Source organism: Diabrotica undecimpunctata, chromosome 3 (assembly GCF_040954645.1).
Source record: "Diabrotica undecimpunctata isolate CICGRU chromosome 3, icDiaUnde3, whole genome shotgun sequence".
In the NCBI taxonomy this organism is placed as follows: domain Eukaryota; kingdom Metazoa; phylum Arthropoda; class Insecta; order Coleoptera; family Chrysomelidae; genus Diabrotica; species Diabrotica undecimpunctata.
Window position 1 is genome coordinate 136835492 of NC_092805.1, and position 23039 is coordinate 136858530.

At 33.1% G+C, this 23039-nt stretch overlaps 1 protein-coding gene across 2 annotated transcripts in view; it reads left to right on the top strand.

Annotated features, from left to right (window-relative positions):
• The first annotated feature begins 392 nt into the window (after positions 1-392).
• Flo1 (flotillin-1) overlaps positions 393-23039 on the top strand; it is a 76869-nt gene continuing 54222 nt past the window's right edge. Inside the window, exon 1 of one of the 2 annotated variants that reach the window (XM_072527019.1) lies at positions 393-574. In XM_072527019.1, coding sequence (XP_072383120.1) covers positions 523-574 — 52 coding nt within the window. In that variant the 5' untranslated portion in view covers positions 393-522. The remainder of the gene's footprint in view (positions 575-23039) is intronic. The other variant, XM_072527020.1, reaches the window with a different exon arrangement.

Here is a 23039-nt window from a genome sequence, read left to right on the forward strand (position 1 = left end):
TTTTATTCCTTTTTTCTGGATTTCAAGTTCACGTATCAACATATCAGCAACCACCTTCCACAATCAGTTCCGCTATCTTTACAATGGTTATTTGACATCCAATTTATTTAAGCGTGGCAACCATCTTGGTACAAGTACACTACTTGTACAAGTCCACTTGGTCCAATTTGGAATCCAAGCATTCTTGGATCGTATCAACCCGCCTTTAACCCCACATGAACATAATATTTAAATTAATTAGGTATTTTAATTTTTTAACTCTGTTCTGTTCAATAACTGTTTTTAAACAAAGTTTGTGACGTCTTATTAAACACCCTCTTTATCATCTTCCTGCTACGGCTCTGACTCACATATCAATCAATGAAGACCTTATTGCGTAACGCGCATGCGATAATCGGTACAGAATTTACAAGCACAGAATTCCGTCGCCGCCTTCTTGTTTTTTGGGTGTTTATGGTTGTATGTCTGTGTGTTTTGTAGTGTTTTAGTGTTTATTTGGTTATTAATTAAATTTCACGTACAATGACGTGGGGATTCGTTACCTGTGGTCCCAACGAAGCACTAGTAATCTCAGGTAAATATAACCTTTTAATACAACCGTAAAAACTATAATTGCAATATCCTTGACGGTCGATAATTCCACAAATCAGCGCAGACTCATATGTACTTATTATCAAATATATTTTTTTATTTATGTAAATAATGTTTTGCCAAGATGAGTACCTACATCTCAACTTACACGTGAAAAATTTACAATTATATAGTAAGAAAATTGGGAGTGGCTATTACTATTACACAATGTTTATCACAAACATAAGTATTGAGGTTAAAACGAATACGCAATGTTATCATAGTTTTCAGTTTGTTTTTATTGAATGATAATGTAATATGGTGATAGTATATGTCACAAATTAAGCACAGTAATAAATAAATCAAACTAGAATAGAATTAATAATTTAAGTATTGGGTAGAAAAGGCACAAATTATAAATAATAGGTCTACAATGAATCAAAAATACAGGATGTTAATTTGAAGCAGTTACCATGACATTATTTAACAAGCAAAAGCTGTAGATATGACATGATATAAAGTATGTAAACAATGATTTCAATATTCTAGAACACTTACTAACTCAACTGCAATAAAAAATGCATGTTTCAACAGTAGTTAACATTTTTAAACTCTTTTTTAAGTATTTATTAAAGCAAGTATTTTAATTAACTATAGTGTGGAGTATTTCTCCAAGAAACCAAGAAATATTAAACCTGTATTGAAAAAGAAGTGTGTTACACCAGAATTTAAATACATCAATAATAACCAGTCTTATACTAAATGTTATTATTAGTAAAAGTATGCATTTAATATTGTATGATCAATATGTAATACCCACATTTTTAAGAAACTGTAATCAAAAACAGTGTAAATTATGTTTTGGTTATGTTCACTAACATAATAAACATGAATGAGATGTAATGTACTTAATACTACCTAATGCACCAATTAGTCCCCTTCAAGCATTGACAAGATGCAAAACTAATCTGACTTGAGATCTTGAGAATGGAAAGCTAAGATCTTACCAAAACGTCATCAAGAATTGTTATTCAATTTTATTATAGAAAATATTATCACAAAACTGTTGCTTAAGAGCTGTTTTGGTCTACAAATAAATCAAGTTTTCACTTAAGAGCGTAGGCGCAAAATTTTGGGCGAATGCTTTTTAAATGCATTCATTTTTTTCGAATCCTGAGAAAACTAACAAATATTTTTGAAAAATTTAAATGCAGAATGAAAGATTACATTATTACCGAGGGCCGAAAGTCCCTTAGAATAAACAAAAAGTTTTTTTGAATGAAATATTTGAAATTAAAAATCACACTAAATTTTCTCTTTTTTTTTCACCCCTGTAACTTATTAAAATAAACATTATAAAAGTTTTCAGGGACTTTTGGCCCTCAGTAATAATGTTTCTTTCATTCTGCGTTTAAATTTTTCAAAAATACTTATTAGTTTTCTCAGGATTCAAGAAAAATGAATGCATTTAAAAAGCATTGGCCCGAAAATTTGCGCCTACGCTATTAAAGCAAATGTGGCAAATATGATATACAATTAAAAGTCGAATAAAATATTAGAAGCCCCTTAAAGCCCCTTATTATGAGAGTAGAAGATCTTAATTGGAAATACAAAGATGTGATGTTGATATATTATGCTTTTATATTTAGTAATACTGTTCAAGCAGCAAAATGAGCACACCACGTTAAAATTGGGACATTTTTGATGTTTCGAATTTCCTTATAAAGAAAAATAAAATGCAAAATTTGCAAAAATATCAGGTTTGTCATTTTCTACAATATTTACAATATCCTATTATATTTGGTGGTGTATTTTGAAATGTTCTCTTGTACCAATTTTGATCCCAATTTATTTAAAAATACTCTTCTACTCTAGAATGTAGACGCATTGTTAGTTTGGAAATGATAAATGCGTTGATAGTGACAACATTTAGCATTTCATAAAATAAATTCCATCTTCGATTATTTTTAGTAACAATATAATATGATAAACTCATTTCGTCGACAATATTTTGTGTAGGAAGTAATTGTAACCATTTAATGACCCATTAGTAACAGTGGATGCCAATGGGTAACAATACAACTACCCCCAAAAGTTGGGAGCCAATGTAGAACAATAAAACTAACAGCTTTCTTTAGGAGCCAATTGTTAGGCCTAGTTTAGCTCAGTCTATGAGGTGTGAGAACACCTTATCTTAGAAGTAAATCTGAAAAATGGGTTTGGCCAGGACACATAAACTAAGAACTAAGGAAGATATTAACTAATCATATTTATTATACATAGAAAAACATAAAAATTGAAATTTTAATATTAAATTAAAATAAACAAAACAAATCTTGTCTTGCTTTACAAAATATAAAGTGGTACTCATGGCTTCTTATGTTGTCTTCAAATAGTTAAACAGGATTGCAGAATGTAGTGGTCGGTTGCTGATGTAGCTGAATCTAGATACTAGCTCATGTTTGTATCTTCAGGTGGCCACTGAGTTCTGACTAGCAGTATCTAATATATAAGTGTCTAATATAGCAGTATCTATAAGTAATCTAATGTATCCTCCTTGTAAATAACGCTTGTTAAATATATCAAAAATTGCTCTTATGGGACCCAATATGCCTTGCTGCTCGTGTGGTTGTATCATCAAATCCAATGGCTCTTAAGAAATTGAATTCTCCTTTGTGACATAGCTGGTACAAGTACTTATCTTCGAACCCATTCTGACATTACTCCAATACATCTGCAAAAGCTACCTCGCAGCTCTTGAGTATCAGCAAGATAAAGTAGGCCAGAAAACATTTTGCATAATATGCCTTTCGTCGTCAGCATCAGCTACATTGGTTATCAGTTTCTTCATTTCCTCCACTTTCAGTGTCAGTATCGGTGTCATGTTCATATTCACTATATTTGTCTTGATGTGAGTCTAATATTGAACTGTCTGAATCTTCAGCTCCTTCATTGTCAGTTGTAATAGTCTTCTTCGAGTACCTGCTCCTATCGAAGATCAGCAACTATTTTGGCAAATTATTCTCTGTTTTGTGTCTTTCTCAGTAAGAACCCAAGCCTGTCCAATCTCGTATATTTTTAAGTCAGGAGCACTGTCTTCATCCTGGTCCGCGTTTGCCCTCAATCTCAAATAGTGGTATTAAATTGTTTATAAATAGATTGTTTATGGATAAACAATGACGTTCAATCTTTTGCACATTTTCTTTATTACATATTGTTATCTTATCTAGTTCTCTGTTCTACTAATATCTTCGTTTTTGTGGTGTTGATTTTTAGGACCAATAGATGTCCTCTGTTTCTGTTATAAAATATTTATAGCTGTATAAAAATAACTTACCAGATCAGTTAAGTACATCCAGTTGTTTTTTTTTTCGATAATATTGCTCATACGTTCACTTCTTTCATTTCTTATCTTGAATCACAGAATAATTCCTCTTGTTTTTCTCTGTCAATCTTTGGGTTGAAATCTTCCCTAACTATGTTAATGTCCTCATGTTTAAATTATGATAATCGGTGATAATAATTCGTAGAAAATTTCAATTTCTTTGACGCTTGCATCTGTTATCGAGCGTATATCTGAAACATGTCAATTTTTATTTGATTTGAGTTCAATTGTATTGTCATGATTTTTTATGATATAAGTGAAAAATTTGTTACATATTTGCTGATTTTTTGATTGACCGTATGATTATCATACCAACTCCATGCTTATTTAGTTTGTTATTAATTCCGGAATAAAATACTTTACAGTTTTCTTTTTGAAGTTGTCCTGAACCATGCCATCTCATTTTACTGATCCCTCTTATGTCGATGTATAGCCTAATCATTTCTCTTTTTATATTATTAATTTTTCCAGCTTGACATAGACTTCTAAAATTCCATTTACTGATCTTTAATTCTTGGTTAATGGTCATTTTTATTTTTCTGTTGCGGGAGTTTTGCATATGACGAATTGGGAGGCACCGGGGTCTATCTGAATTTCCTCCCCTGTCCAATCTTGGTTTCCGCGTTCCATTGGTAAGGTTATTTCATTGTAATACTATTACCATGTGATTTTACTAGTGAATCCAGAGGATCGTTAATACAGTGGTTTCCCCGTTGCCTTCTGTACCCTTACGCCGTTGACAATGTTGTCTTCGAGACCGATTGTTTAAAATAATGCAATTTATTTCACATAGTGTTATATAAAAGTTTTATATTTATATGTTAGGGAGCCTTCAAGTATTACGTAACGCAATTTTTGAAGATTTTTGACCCTCATCCCTTTGACTTGGCTTGAGGGATTGAGGCAGATTCGGTTCTTCTGAAAAATTGTAGTTTTCAATTTTCATTTTCCTCCAAACTTTAGGAAGTCTCTCCAGGAACGTAATGGTCTCACCATTACGTTCCTCCAAATTTTCATCAATAATAATTCATCTCTTGTCGAGATCATAGCCAAAATGTTCATGTGGCAATATGACGCGTATTGCGGAGAGGTGTCATTTGTCGCTTAACTCAGTTGTATGCGCTCAGCATTAGTCGCTGTTAGGAGGGCGTCCAGGATGTACATTTTAAAACGTTGTATGGCAAAGTTCTTTTGCCATTGAATTTTTCGATAACGCGGATGATCATCATCTACAAAGATGATGATCACTGGCTTCACGGTGTTCAATTCTGTCATCATCAAGAGTTTGAATGCAAATAGCCAACAGCTTCTTCCTTACCGAAACCGTCAAGAGCCAATTTTATGGGCTAAGAACAGCTATCCCTCTTTTGATAACATTACAGTATGAATTCACTTTAATACTGACTACAGCAATGTGTTTCTCTGTATTACGTATTTAAAACTCTAACGAGTACTGACAACGAAAATAAAATAAAGGGGGTACAATACAGTCAAGGAATTCCTCATGAAATAGAAACAAAAAGAATAACATCAAAATATTTTTTATATAATACAATCGCGGGATTCACAGTACTTAAAACATAAATGAAAATTGCCAACTTGGGAGATTTTAATTTCCTAGTTATTTTATTTAAGTAAAAAAAACAAAGTTACGTAATCCGTTATTCAAACCCCTATAAATTGCTTTCCGTAATGCTTGAACGCCTCCCTTATGAAGAATCAGAGGCACACTAAGGAAGGACTTAATTTTCTTTTAATTTATAAAGCAAATTGACGATGTTTCATCAAATGGCAGTCAATTTTTGACTGCCATAATCTTCAATTGTCTATAATAAAATTTTGTGAAATAACGATAAATCTGTGGGATGACTTGTTATTGCATATATTCACTAATAGTGTAAAATACAATATGGTGCTACAATCTCATTTTTTAAAGCTTTGAAAGTTAGATCGATTGTTATTTGGACTCTTCATTTCATAGTCCATCCTGATCTTTTATTTTCGATAGATTATGGTCTATTAGTAGCTTGTTATTCGCACAAAAAGGAAACATTTTTTAATAAGTAAAAATTATTCAACTACATACTTCACTGGACTAATTTCCCACTGAATATTGTAATGGAAGATCGATGCTTACGAATTTTATTTTGTGTTCAAAATATTCTACATTGCTTTGGTTATACCGAAGCTAAATTCCTAATAATTGAGAGTTTAAAGAGTCAAAAAAGCTATTCGAAATAATCATACAAAGGTAAATACCAATTGACAATTTTCTCTTCCTACCCATGTTTTAACTGTCTCCGAGAATCAAAGCTCGCATTGAAATACCTCGATGACTACAGCATTTATAAATATGAAAACGACCCTATACTTCGATGCAATATACATCAAAATACGATCCGGTCGGTCTGATGTTGTATATTCTCGTTATTGCAGTATGGAGCGGATACGTGGACGATATATAAAGGACTAATAAAAGCCATCGAAGCTTTTGAAATATGGACATTTCGCAGAATGTGTCGTATTTCTTGGATCGATAGAATCAGTAATGTGCATCGATTGAAAAGTACACAAGCGGAAAAAATGCCTCCGGGTTGTTTTGTGAAAAACATCAAAGGCTATTGTATTGTGTACGTTTCACTGTAAGCCAAATGCATCATACCATTACGAAAGGATGATATTAAAAGATCAAAATAATTGGATATATTATCTAATATGAGTCCTAACAACTATCTATTCGGAAAAACTAATTTTTAGGGATATTTGTCTTATTTCAACTGCTGTTCGTTTAGATATAATATATACTATTTCATTGTTTTTTTGTATTATTTAATACCAGTCGCATCAAATGCTAAGGTTATTAGCGACGTGTTACATTAATTTATTTATAATAGATGAAAAAGATGAGTTTCTTTAAGGAAATTTACAATATTGTTTATGTTATAGGTTTCGTCTAATGTTTTTAGATCGTCGGAAAGATTATTTTTGGATTTTTCTTTCATAAATTTTGCAGTTTAACAAGTATTTTGCCGATCTGGCCATCACAATGGCCAGATCGGCAACAGCCAAACTCACAAAAAATTGGAAGAACACTGACATCACAAACAACACAAAATTACGCCTTGTTTAAGCATTGATATTTCCTATCGCCACCTATGGTTCAGAAACTTGGACAATATAAAAAGCCGATTCAAAGCATATAATGGCATTTGAAATGGGGTCTACCGTAGAATGTTGCGCATACCATGGACCGCCCATCGCACAAATAACTCAATTCTAGCAGAACTTAACATAAAAACTAGACTCATCACAACTATCAACCAAAATATACTGAGATATTTTGCACATATAACTAGAAGAAGAGAAGGCATGGAGCGAATGATAGTTGAAGGTAACGTAGCGTGCAAAAGATCCAGAGGAAGATATCCAATACGATGGTCGGATCAAATAAAGCAGATGACTAGTTACTCATTCTCCGAAGCAAACCAACACGCACAGGAGAGAGATAAGTGGACAGAAATAGTCAAACAAGTTACATGATGCCACAACATCTTTACGAAGGAGAAAAGATAGAGGAGGAATAAGTGTTTTACATTTTGTCTTACATCTATCACATACCGGTTGATTCTTTCCGTCAAATAAATATGCATGTGTTGTTCGTGTATGACCTAAACGTAATCGATCAATACTAACCTGGTTGACCCTACTTGTTTTTTGCTTCTTCCACGTTTTTATAGATGGTTTAATTTGTTTTAATTTCGATTGGGAGTTATCCCAGGCAGGTTTCACAGCGGGGAAAGCATGCTTAGATCACATTTACACGGTCGAACAACTAATAGAAAAAAGAATGGTCAAAAGTAGATCCGTCCATCTGGCTTTTGTTGATCTTAAGAAGGCATATGACTCAATACCTAGAACCAAGCTATGGGAAGCAATGGAAGACATCGAAGTTCCACGAAGATTAATAAACGCGGTAAAAGCACTCTACAAGAATAACGAAGTAGCTATCAAAACGGGCTTTAAGACTCCATTTAAGACGACAAAGGGACTACTACAGGGTTGCTCCACATCCCCCACCCTGTTCAAAATATTCCTGGAAAAAACCCTGAAACCATGGAAAAGAAAGTGCGAAGGAATGGGTATACCAGTAAGGAACGAATATCTATATACGCTAAGTTTTGCCGACGACCAAATAGTGATCGCACAAGACGAGGACGACCTCAGTTTTATGATGAGAAAACTGGAGCAGGAATATACAAAGAATGGGATGGAAATAAACCTAAAGAAAACTGAATACCTAACAACGGAGAATACAGAAATAAAACAGCTGGAAATAGACGAAGGTAAACAAATCAAAGGAACAGACAAGTATAAGTATTTAGGTTTCATAATATCAAACAAAGGAACAACGGAGGAAGATATAAAAAATAGACTAGGACAAACAAGAGACTGCATACGAAAATTGAACCCGGTACTATGGGATAAGAACATCAGCATGAAGACAAAGAAAAAAATATATAATACCATGACAAGAAGTATCCTGACTTATGGGTGTGAAAATTGGACAATAAATAAGAAAACCAAAAACAAAATAAGAGCAACAGAGATGGAATTCCTAAGGAGAAGCTGCAGAGTAACAAGAAGAGATAGAATAAATAACATGGAGATTAAGAGGAGAATGGGAATGAACTCCGACATAATAGACTACATCGAACAGAAGAGGTTAACCTGGTACGGACATGTCAGAAGAGCAGATCAAAATCGGTGGATAAATAGAATAACAGAGTGGAGCCCGATAGGAAGAAGAAAGAGAGGCAGACCCCGAAGATCTTTCAGAGATGAGGTGGACGAAGCAATGAGTAGAAGAAACCTACAGGAAGGGGACTGGCTAAACAGGAAAAATTTATAGTTATCCCATTCACTTTGCCACTTACACTGGATTTTGGATTTAATTACTGTTTTAATATCACTAGCAACCATTTCACTTACTAGTGTTGACTTTTCGTTGTTTGCTGCATCTCTACAAGGCACAGGAATCTGCTTCTTCGTTTCCTGGAATACCTACACGCGATGGGACCCAAAGTATTACAATGTCGGTGTTTTATTTCATTGTTTAATTGATAAGAATTTAAGCTGAATCAAAAATACAAGAAGCACATTTTTTATTCTAAGTCGAAAACACTTCAAAACATGTATAACCTTACATAACAAATAATGGGACAAATGTAAAATTATTAAAATGTAATAAAAGTGTAATATCTTTCTATCTATATTCTGATATTTTTAGCGTACGCGCTCTTCTGTTAGTGATCTATAGAAGAGTATCTTCCATACGAGACGTAAGCTCTTATCTCTTGCCGTACTGCTCATCCATAGGTCGATTCGTTACACCATTATATTCAAGTCTAAATAGCAGATTCATTTAGAATTTTAACTACTACGTTAGTTTTTTTGTTGTCTAACCAGGACCTAAACCATAATCCGCTAGATGATTCACAATTAAGTGAATGCGATTCGGCCGCCGGGCCTGATTGGCTATCTGACCGACAGGTTCATTAGGTACCCTTAACTATAATGACTGATTTGATTCGTTTGGACAAGGATTCAACTAAGGATTGCCATGTTTCTGGAGAAAATCCATTCCAAAGTTCCAGCTAAAACGCTGTGGGGTTTTTTTAATATCCATCCATCCTATGGTTCTACAGCCCAATTCGAGCCCTAAGCTTCCTTAGTACACCTCTCCATTCGTTACGGTCTGTAGTCATTCTCCACGATTTTCCTCCACCTCAACTGCCAAACAGAATTCTGGCGTCCTCATCCACATCATGCTCCCATCGCTTTCTCGGTCTTTCAATACTCTTCTCCTACATTCTTGCATTCAGCAGTTTTTTTGGCAGCCTGTTTTCTTCCATCCTAAATATATGGTCTGTCCATTGTAGACGCTGTAAGCGGACATGTTCTCATTTATAGGACCTAGTATTCGTCTCAGTATCTTTCTTTCAAAGTTGTCTATGCGGTTTACAGATTTTTGAGTCAACACGCAAGTTTTACATCTATAACTCACTATCGGTCGGATTATGGTCTTGTAGATTCGTATCTTATTAAAGTCGACGAAAATATTATAGACATGTCTATACTATGTCGTGTTCCCAGGCTTTGCTTAAGGCCTACTTAACCGTGAATAGTTGGTCGACGGTTGATCTTCCTTGTCTGATATTCTCCGATGGTCTTCTCTGCCAGGGGTTGTAGTTTATAAGTATACTGTAAATATTTTATGCCCACAAAACAGCAAGGAGATTCTTCTATAGTTTTGACCCAGGAATTTGTTGCCCTTTTTATGGATTGGGCAGATGATACTCGTATTTCCACTCTTTTGGCATTTTCTCTTGTGTCCATATTCTGTGTATGATCTCATATATTCTTTTCGTTATTTTCCTTCCTCCCAACTTGAACAATTCTACGGGTATTCCATCACCTCCAGGGGCCTTGTTATTTTTCCGCAATTTGAATGCCCTTTCAACCTTTTCTATCGTTGCCGGTTTTGCTATCTCATTCTCTTAATTTTCTGCCTCTTCCAATAGTTCATGTTCTGTGTGTTCTACATCATCATTGTGAGAGTTTTCGGTCAGCAGTTTTTCAAAATATGTTTTCCAAGTTTCTTTAATTTCTTTAGTGTTGCTGTTTTCGCCGTTTCTATATATGCACAGATTAGTTTTTAGTTTATAGCCTTATTTTATTTGTTTGATAAAATGATATGCATTTCGTTTTTTATTTGCTCTAAAGTGTGTTTCCTTGTCCTACACTTCTCATCAAACCATTGGTCAGTTCCTGGCATCGATTTTCCTGCAATTAATGTGGTTCTAATAATTAGGTTCCAATGGTCTTCTAATGATCTCTCTTCATTTTCTTCATATTCAGTGAGCTTCCTCTTTATTTCTTCCTCAAACTTTCTCAACATATGTTTAATTTTATGCCAGATATTTTTTATAACGTTAAGATTGGGACTGTTGGAAGGCCAAGATAAAACATTTGTCCTGATAACCAAAACATTTATTTTTAGATTTGCTTCTATTTGTAGACTGCTTTGCGTAATTTTTTGGTACTTTATGGAGTTGATGCCACAATAAATTGAAAGCAACCTAAATGTAACGATGACATACATATCCAAATTCTAATTCCATGAAGAAATTTTAAAATTCTGTAGACAATCTTTATGAAACGCTTCATAGTTGCTACGAATTACTGTTTTCCGATGATCGCCGACAAAGTTCTACATTAAAAATTAGTCTGGATCGATCTTGTATTGACCAGTAAAGTTTGAATTTTGTCCATCTCAATCTGTTCTGCTTTTGTTTCCCCGTCAGCAAATGGTTTGCTTTTGTCCAAAAAATATAATTTTTAATAGTAAATTTTTAAATATTTAGTGGACAGTTACGAATTCACTTTCTTCAGCACTTTCTTGACAAACTAAGCCAAGAATATGATCTTTACGGTATGTTTGGAGATATATGGGCTGCGTTTTAGAGGTAGTACTTTTTGTTTGAGATGCTCCCATCGATAGCCAATAACTGAAGATGATTTCAAACTTGTTCTTACAAGGCAGTCAAATCTCACAATGGCTCCAAACATCGTTAACTGCATCGAGCTTGCAGACAAACTAAATGAGGGCAGCCAGATATGGGAAGAAAATCATGGCTGAAGACGATAACAAGCAAAAACTTATCAATCATAGAATCAAAGACTAAGATTCAGCAAGTAAAAAGAGATAAGGATAGTGGGACTTCAAAAGGTCGTAAGCCGAAATGAATGCATTTATTATTTTTTTTATTTTGTGGAGGCAAAAATGTGCGTAATAAGCGTACACAAAAACCTCAAACTTAAGACATGAAAGTTAAGAAATATGTACAAACCTGGAAAATTAAGAAATATTCAACAGGAGATATGCAGATTAAATATCGATATACTGGGAATAAGCAGCAGAAGATGGATAAACTCTGGATGATTTAATATAAGAAAAGGAAGAATCTACTATTCGGGAAACAGAAAAGATCTATCACGGGCTTGATCCCGATATCCGAAAGAATTATATTGTTGCAATTGATGCAAACCCATGGGAAACTGCGGAAAATGCGGATTTATGCACCAACTGCTGATAAGGAAAAACAATGTGGAAAGCTTTACTTGACACTGATCTCGAAAAGACATGACACCTCACAAAACCTAAAGACATAACGGCCATCACGGGAGATTTTAAGACAAAATAGTTAAAGTAAATGGTAGAAACCCATACGGATTTTAGGACAAAGAGGTTATTGGAATGGAGGCCAAGGGAAGACAAGAGAAGCGTCGGTCGACCACCTACAAGATGGACTGACGATTTAAGAAGACTCGATAAAAACTGGATGAGAGCGGCGCAAGATAGACGGGGTTGGAAACATGAGGAAGAGGCCTATGTTCAGCAGTGGACTCTTGAGGCTGGATGATGATGATACGGATTTTGGTGGTCGTAATGACGGAGAAGGTCGTCTCATAGAATTCTGTCAAAATCATAACCTAACATACCATAAGTAACACATACCTTTTATAGACTGTCTAAGAGATACCTCTATACATGAAAGTCGTCATTGGATAAGTATAGCAATATAAGCAATAGTCATCAGCAATAAAAGCGTACTCAGATACTGAGGTATTTTCTGATCACAATTCCCGTTATCACCAAATGTAGATTTAAATTATATAGACTATAGTATATTTGAAGAATAAGCTGGAGTAAATTCTCAGAAAAAAAAACTAAATTGTTAAGCATATTTTAGTACGTGTGATTTTCTTACAACGTCAATATTTTAGCTTATTTTACGTTGGGTTTGACTATTTAGATAGAAATTTTTTCATGTCACATGGACTATCGTAAAATTTAAATACCTGCTATTGTTAGAACTGTGTAGGCTAGGGTTTTTTCAGCTGGTCATAGACGTACTTTAAGGGTATTACATTATTTGTTTCGGTTTGTTAGATATTTAAACCATTTTCAAAGCATATTATATTTATATAAATCTGTTTATTTTAGTAACGTTATTTATGGTTATTTTTGTCGTTATGATAATGACCCATTAAATAACAAGAAATAAAGAAACTCTTAAAATACATAGGTATTTAGTTAATGGTCTTTTGATAGTTTAGATAGAAAAAGTCGATTAGCGAAAGATGGTTTCTGATAAATGTGAACGCTATCTTAAATAGTATAAATTTCGATTTTGTTTGGAAAACCAATGATTAATAAAATGGTTAATGGTCTTTAAAGAGTCATTCATTAATATCAGAAAATTTTTGTTTAGTCGATTATAAGCGAGTGAAGAGATCTGACACAGTTGTTTTTTGCAAGAGTGAATAGTGAGTTTATAGAATATGGAATTAACGTGTGATTATACACCAGTTAAAAAATTAAAGTTGAATCATTTATCACTTAACGAAAAGAGTGTTATCCTTAACGTCTACAATTATTTTAAGCAACACAATCCTTCCAATACTGTTGATAGTATAGTTGAAATTTCGTCTAAAGTAATGGGATATTCAAAATCAACTGTATATAACATTTTAAAAGAGGAAAAATCAGCTGGTATAACGCCACCCAAACCGAGTCCAGGAAGACCAAAGTTGTCGAAAGTGAATGTGGATGAATTTTTCAAAAATGCAATTTATAGAATGGTCCACTCATTTTTTTTAACAAACAAATACCAACTTTAGATAAAGTTTTACAAGCCATTACCGACGATCCCGATTTACCCACAATAAGTAGAGACAAACTTTGGAAAGTTTTTCATGAGTTAAACTTAAAGTATAAAAAAGTGGGCAGACAGTCAATGCTTATCGATTCCGAAGAAATTGTGTGTTGGAGACGAGACTACTTCAAAAAAATAAAAAAAAATGAGGACAGAAAATAAGAACATTTATTATTTAGATGAAACGTGGGTTAATGAAGGGCATACTGTAGGGAGAGTTTGGAAAGACAAAACTATAAAAACATGTCGACAAGCATTTCTGGAAGGATATTCACCTGGTTTCAAGGAACCAACAGGTAAAGGTCGACGATGAATAATTGTTACCCATATAGGTAGTATGAATGGATTTCTTAAGGAGGGTTTACTTTTGTTTGAATCAAAAAAGACCTGTGATTATCACGAAGAGATGAACGGAGACGTGTTTGAAGAATATTTAGAACAGATGATTGAATTCATACCTAAAAATTCAGTTATTATGATGGACAATGCAAGTTACCACTCTAGATTAGTTGAACGTTTACCAACTACTCAATGGAGGAAAGATGAAATTGCAATGTGGTTAACTTCTAAGAATTTAATCTTTGACAATACAATGACAAAAGCAGAATTATTAGAGCTTGCTAAAATTAATAAACAAAATTATAAAAAATATGTCATTGAGGAAATAGCCAAAAAACGAGGAATCGAAATACTTCGCCTACCACCGTATCATTGCGAGCTAAATCCGATTGAATTAGTATGGGCCGAAGTTAAAAGTAACGTTGCTCGAAATAATACAACTTTTAAATAATACTATTCTTTTTCATAAATCAATATCCGAAGTAACGACTGAACATTGGCAAAAATGTATTAATCACGTTATGGATATTGAGAAAAATATGTGGGAGCTTGATCATATAATAGATAGCAGTATGGAACCTATAATAATTCATCCTGGATCGGATAACACTTCGTCTGAAAGAGAATATGAGGAAGCTTAATTTTACATTTGAACCAATTGCCGACAACTTCATTGTTTATTTTTATTTATTCTTTATTGCTAATATAATTTTCATTCTTATTTCTAATATTATTAGTATTAGGAATATTATTATTTATTAATAGCAATATATAAAAACTTACAGTTTTTGTGTATGTATTTTACGTTTCAGTATAATTTATTGTGTTTTATTATTTTATATTAACTGATAATAGAATTTTTATTCTTGTTATGTATATCTTTTTATTTTAAACCAGTATTGGATTGGATTAATTACTTTGTTCTAAATATCCAAATAAATTTAACGCAAACTTTTCTTTTAAGATTACGTTTTAGTTAGAAGATGTGCACGCCTATGTATTTCGAGGTGCGAAGATTAGTATTCTGAGAATTTACTCCAGCTTATTCTTCAAATACACTATATATAGACTGCAAAGACAAAACTATATGGGCAACCAAGAGGAGACCCTGGTATATTTAGGACACACCAAGAAAAATACCTGTACAAACTTCTACGGAGTACAAAAATTCTAGACTGGGTGTAAAAAACAACAATGTGCAGCAAACACAATAAGCTTCAGCTTCAGTGATAAGGGAGATTTTTTAAATCAGACGGACCTAGGGAGAAAAAAAATTATATACATATAGACTATTATAACGTCAACATATCTAATTTGTCTAATGTAATACTGTGTAACTAGTTCTTTATTATAATCAATACAATAATGAGTAACTAACTATAGTAGAGGATTTTAATTTTTAAAGTATCCATAACCTTCCATGAATATTTTTATCACGTGCTATTTTTATTGCGTAACCTCTGAATCATAGGCGTACGAAAGTTTGTTAACTATAAATTGGAGGTCAATTAAAACAACCAGCCTAGTTAAAAATTTTAATATAGCTACCTCATTGTTCGATTGATATAATTATAAGAAAGCATTATGTTCCATCTATTTTTTCGGCTCATTTTTTTTTCAATTTTAATAAAATAAACATAACATTAACATTAAGTATTAAAACCTGCTTTATTCTTCATCTAAGAAACGATATTTTTTCATCAAAAGGTAAATTTTAACAGCATATTCCATCAATTTGAGACCGTTTTGGAATAAGTATGTAAGTACCGACTTCAGTGGTATATTGTCTGAAATAATAATTAAATACAAATAAAGAAACGTCTGATTCACAGTAATCATAACTGTCAGAATATTCTCGTTCAGATTGTAAATGATAAGATCAATTGCTTCAATGTGATTTTCAGAAATCCACTAATGTCACATTAACTTTTCATAAAACTTTTCCTCTTAATTTTAGGATTTACCTTCTTCTCTTCTTTTTATGTAGACCTGGATTGGGGAACCGTCTCTTATAGTCTATACTACTCTATTTATCGTCATTAGGCTTATATGATCGTTCCATTCTACTCTTCTATTTCTTACTCAGTCTTTGATGTTTTCCACCTTGCATCTATGTCGTATATCTGTACTTCTAGCTCTGTCTCATAGTGTTTTCTCATCAATTTTTCAAGTGTTTTCATCTCTGCTCTTTTTAACATCTTTTTTGTCCTCCCCGTGTCAGGTCACGTTTCTGTCGCGTATGTCATTATTGGTCTGATGACTGTTTTGCAAATTCTGCTTGTCATTTCTCTTCCAATATTTTTATTTTTCCATATTGTTTCATTCGGGTAACCTGCGGCTCTGTTTTCTCTATTCACTTGATCTTCCACTTCTGGTTAGAGCTTTCCTTATCTAGATAATGTGATGCCTAGATATTTAAACTCCATCAATTGTTCTATTATCTAACCTTCCAGCTCCGATTTACATATTAGTAAATTTGCTGTTATAACCATGCATTTTGTCTTTTTTGGGGAAATTAACATGTTACATTTTTTTGCGGTTATATTGAATTGGTGCAGCATCCGTTGTAAATCATCTTCACTTTGTATTGTGCCGTCTGAATGGCAGATTATTTTAAGTTGTTTTTCTCCGATTTGGTATCCTTTTTTAGTTCTTACTTTTTTTATTATTTCATCCCTAATCAAGTTGGACAATAGAGGACTCAGGGAATCTCCCTCTCATTGTTCCTCCCTGCCTTATGTTAGTTCTTCTACTTTTACTTTTATTGTGTTGTTTTGGTAGATATTTTCGATCGTTTTGACTATTCCTAAAGGTATCTCTCTTGCGTACAATAAGTGGATAACGTCCTCTAATTTGACCTGGTCAAATCCCTTCTTAAGGTCCACGAAACTTAAAAATGTCGATTTGTTGTATTCTAATGACTGATGAGGATTTACTTTACAGTATTGAACGTTTCTTGCCTTGTATCCAATATGATTATCGTAATACGTTTCCCAATTTCCCAAATACATCCGCGTTAACAGTAACCGCGGTTGCAATTTCGCAGTAACGTATGGTCCTAAAGTTTTGGGAAAAATTTCAAAAGCATATAACTCTGACCACAATAATCTTATATTTTTATTAAATTATTCAACAATTTAACTTAACTATCCTTATTATAAATCAAAATTCAAATTACAGACAAAGGACCATTATTTTCGATTTACCTAATAATTCCCCCGACACGTTGCATCATCCTTTGGACGACCTCGGCGTCAATTTCTCTAATTTTTGTATATATGCGGCGTCTTAACTGTTCCTGATTTTCTGCTTCCCATCCGTTATTATATACTTTCCGACTTAATATTGCCCAGAACTCTTCAATTGGACGAGCCTGTGGTAGGTTGGGGGGATTGTCTGATTTCGGTACAAAGGTAATGTTATTAGTTTCGCACGAGTCCCTTGTGATCCTCGCGTAATGACATGAAGCAAGATCTGGCCAAAAGACTATTTGATCATTTGCATGATGTGTGTTCACAAACTGAAGCAATTTAGAGAGACACCTTTGAATATAAATATTTGCGTTTAAGCCTTCGCCTCAAACAACACCAATGTAGGGCTGTGATAAAGCAAGCCTCAAAAATTGCACACCATACCCAAATTTTGTCCTCAAATTTTTTCTTACTTTTATATTTTATTTCATCAGGTACATTTTCGTAATAGTTCGTGTAAAACCCATCGTTACCCTTCATCTCAGAGTTGGACAAAGTAAATTATTTTTCATCGTCCATCACGATCAACTTGTTGACGAAATGCACTCGCCTTAACGCGCGGCAACATCTCGGAATTCTCTCTAATTGATCCTCTGTGTATTTTGGAGCATTTCTTCTTTTCCGGTAGATAATATTGTTACTCGATAGGGTCCTGTATACTGTAGTCTTTCCAACATGAAATCTTCTGGCCAGTTTTCGCTGTGAGACCCCAATTTTGTTCTTAGCTGCTTCAATCAGTCTTGCCTCTCTTATATGGTTCAAAATCCGCGGTCGGTTACTTTTACGCAAGTTAACACATGGTATCTCTTCTTTACATTCTCTGATTGTGCGATAAATTGTCGATTTGCTTATGTTTTGATCTCGATAAATATTAATATTATCTCGTTTCGACATTCGCCCAACCATATTATAAACACCTCGACGAATATCAATTTTATAAGATATTTTGCAGAGCACAAACCAAAATATTCTGCTTTGTTTATTAAATGTCAATAACTGATGACATTTCAATTCCATGGCCTTCTTTGTTAAATGCATTTTTGCTTCTCAATCAGACCAGGTGAAATTTTTCCCACAACTTTAGGACCATACGTTATGTCACGAAGGAACTAAAAATGTCTGAGGTATTTGTTTTTGGATACGCTATTTTGAAATAATTCACTTTAACTGAGAGTAGGTATTCCCTTAATCATCATTTCTGTGATTTTTAGATAGGCTTCTCTGTATTTTCGATAAGGCATTTCCTTTAATTACAATTAAACCAAAACATCACAAACCCTGAACTACCAAAGGTATCCGCATACCAGCCAAGAATAAGTACAGAGTAACCTATCTAAAACTTATCAAAACAGCTAAAAAGCTTACTAACAAAATTTTCTGAGAAGCTGTAAAAATGTTGCAAAAGAACTTAGTCCATAGTACGATCTTCGAACTAACACAGCTCAACCATTTTACCTTAAAAACCCTGAAAATCTAAATTATTTACTTCGTTAATGTGAGTAAAAATATATCATCAACTATTTTGCCAAAACAAGGTCCCATTTCCTATCTCCCCAATTTAAAAAAGGTCTGGAACAATCAAAGTATCAAAAGCAAATCTTCATGTATTACTGATGGACTATCCACAAAAATTTTCTCAAATCTACCAAAAAATTTGTTGGAAGTTCTGGTCTCACTAATGAATGATTCCTTTGAAAAAGACATATTCCCAGAGTGCCTAAAGACAGCTATTCCTCTTCATAACGGTGGTGAAAAATCGAATGCCTGCAACTATACACCTATTACCTTACTACCGGTACTATCCAAAATGATTGAGAGACTTTTTAAAACCCGACTTATGTCCTTTCCCGTTGAAAACATTGTATCACAAAATCAGTTCGGCTTTTTATCTAATAAATGATCAGTGATGCTATGTTTTCTATACTACATGAGGTTTACCAATCACATTTTGATAAAAAAAACGGAAAAATTTGTACGGAATTCGAGGTATTTCTTTAAATTGGTTCCAATCTTACTTGGGGAATATTAAACAACTAGTTGGAGCAAATGATACTGACTCTAGTCACAAAAGCATTTTATGTGAAGTACCACAAGGTTCAGTATTGGGTCTTCTACTTTTTCTTATCTTTATAAATGACATCATTAATTTAAAAATCGATGGAAACATTTTTCTTTTTGCCGATGATACTAGTATCACCTGGAGAATCTGTAATATTGCAACTTTGCATGCAACTATAACTTCTGATCTACTTGCAATAAAAACCTGGTCCGACTCCAATATACTCTCTTTTAACGTGGATAAGATAGTAACATTATCCTATAAAGGAGTTCTTCAACCCTTGCTTCGTAATAACAGCCAGATCAGTAGCGTTGATTCTGTAAAATTTATTGGTATTTTTATAGACAGCAACCTTAAATGATCCCTTCATATCTATTTATTAAGTAAGAAACTAAAAGCCTCAGCCTATGCAATAAGGTCTGTTTCGAAGGAAATCAATGTAGCATTTTCCTTAATAACATATTTTTTTTGTTCGAGTTTCATCTTCGATATGGTCTTTTTTTTGGGTTCTAGTACAGTTGCCCAATTCGATGCCAGCATCTCTTTGGCCTCGAAGAACAACACATTGCAGAAGCCTAAAGTCACGGGATTTTAACTCTTCCCTCTTTATATATTTTAGAAATTGTTTGCTTAATTCGTAAACACCTACATGTTTTCAGATAGACCTGACCATGAGTACTCCGCCAGAAATTCAACCTTTGATTAGTTCAACTTCAACTTATTAGTTCGTAAGGTTTTATTATGCACTTTACAATTTATTTAAATTTTGCAATAGACTGTTTATTTTATTTTATTTTGTGATATTGACGATATTTATATTTCTATCAATTCATGGTACTTACGGCATGCGTTTAATTCTTGATTCATCGAATCAAGATAAATATGCCACAAAAAATAGCTTTGTAATAATTACACTGTTTATTCATACTCTTTCAGTTAAGTGTTTTTGATATTTCCTATTCCAGTTTATATGGATACTTACCGTATTTTTTCGTAAACTATTCTTATTTTAGGGTATATATTATTTTATGAAGTATTTCTTAATCTTTCCTTGGCACATTTCTTTTTTATTTATTTTTTTTTTGTTCGAATGATTTAATTTAAAAATCAAATATAAACGCGAATATTATTTTGCGAAATCGAAAAAATTAACAATTCTATCAACCTCCAGCGTGGAAAAATTCAATAATAAATCACCGAAGTTGCCTGCAGTTATCTAGTTTTATAATAAATTAATGAAAGCAAACACCAGCTTTAACGAACCAATTAGCGATTCCATCCAGCAATTTATCCATTTCAAAATATTCCAGTTACCACTTCTATATAGTAGAGCCCAATTACATTTGGCAGTGGTGGAGAGATTAAAAGTAGTTATTAACAAATTGAAATGAGACGAAAGATAAAGTACAAATATAATAACAACCTTTAATTGTTGTTTATATGTAGAATTAAAATCAACCAAAAATGATAATTTGTAAAATGACAATGTTGAAAAGGAACAAATTGATTGAAGAAATAAAAAAAATAATGGAAACGATGGTAATGTGAATAGAAGCTTTCTTTGTTTTTTGTAACCTCTCTTCCTGTTGCAATAATCATCATTCAATTTCCATCCAATTTCTGAGGTACTTGGTGGTAGCTTTTTTTAATCGCAAATTATTCTCTATAATGAAGGTTTTCATATCATTTTTCCCTCTAGTCACGACTTATCATTGTCCAAGAAAAGGAGGAAAAAGCAAGACTAGGCAAATAAGAAATCTTTTCTTTTTAAATCAATCACCCTGTGTCCACCCAATGTTTTTTGAGTTAAAGTGTCTGATATTTTTGTTTACCAGCGTAGTGAACCTCTACAACCAAGATTTCCACATCATTTTTGCTTCTAGTTAGGACTCAATCATAATTTAAGCTACATGGAGAAATCAGGCTAAGTGAAGATTGTATACGAACCAATAACGAATCGAAATAAACGAATACTCTACGTTAGTAACGATATTACTAATGGTATTCCTAAAGAAATAGCTATTTACTACTTTTGTCTGACCAGAAACTTTCTTCGATATACCAAAAATCCGTATAATGGAAGATGTCCAAAAATGTGAAAAAGAACAGTACTGAAATATGAAATCAAGGAGAGTGAAATATATGAAAACTGTGGAGTTTCTAGAGAAAGCTGCGTGAAAATTGAATTTTCTTTGGTAAAGAAAATTCGCACGTGCTGCGACGATTTTCTTCCTTATCCTTTTTACGAATCGATAGAGGAGTATTGAATTTAATGATTTGAAAACTAATAATGGGAGAGATACTAAAGATAAACAGGAGCAATTTATGGAAACAAATCTTCACCTAAACATTAAATTGAAAGAAAGTAGCAAAATAGGCGACAAAATGTTCCTCGCTAAAATAGAAATAATGACGGAGAAAGTGAGTGTACTGAAAAACAAAAGCAAACTCAAAAATGTAGTAGGATAAAGCATATTATATTAGAGTCGGACATGAGAAAAATGGAAAGAGGAATACAGGCTGGAATTAGAAAAATATCAAGGAAGGAAAGAGAAAAGGGCAGGAAGACACAAATAGGGTATATGAAACTGAAAGTTGATGGAAAGGAATTAAATGGAATAGAGATAAAAGAATTTTGGAGGACATAGGCAATACATCCAATAGAAATAATTTAAATAACTAAAAGAAGCATCACAGTGTGAGCAAATAAAGAGAAAAAAGGCAAAGAATAAGGACACGACTATGAAAACCAAAGGGGCAATTGTAAGCAAAAATGTAGGCAAATGATGGAGAGCAGCAAACAAAAAAAGGATATAAATTGAGAGAAAACCAACTTAAAATAGCCACGTGGAATGTTAGAAGTATTTATGAAGAGGAGGGAATCAAACACTTAATTAGCATCTTCAATCAATACGAAATAAACTTTCTTGCTTTTCAGGAAACAAAACTTAACACAGAATATTGGAAGTTGATAAAGAAATCTGGTTTAATAGTGGTGAGATAAATATGTTCTGCTGGGTACGGGGTTTTTAATACAGGAAAGTCTTAAGAGAAGTGTAGTAGACTTCAAACCAATGTAGGAAAGGATCTGCTGCTTACGTCTGAGATGAAAGTACCGTAAAATATCTATAGTTAAGTTACATGCACCGAGCGAAGATAGAGATACCGATATAAAAATGGATTTTTACCAACAAATACGTACCAACGATCTAAAAGTAGCAATAGGCGCAGAAATCGGAAGAGAAAACATTTACAAAAATATCACGGGACGGAAAAGTAAACACGAAACTTCAAATGAAATCAGCATGCTGTTAATACATTTTGCAATAGAACAAAATATGAAAATCATGAGTACAAATTTTGTTTTAATTGAACGTTTTAATTGAAAATAAACACGCCAATACCACATTTTATTTTTGAGCAGCAAGCTAAAAAATAAAAATAGCCATTATGATGGCATAACAAAAAAATTAGATGACATAATTTCAAATAGGCACAAATGAGAATGGACACAAATAAGGAAGATAATAACGGAAGTGACAGAAAAGACAGTAGGAAAATCAACAAAGCAAACAGTAAAGTTTTATTCGATACAGAATGTAAAAGGAATTTAGAAGCCAGAAGAAAGGCTAAGATAAAAATGAATGTACTAAATA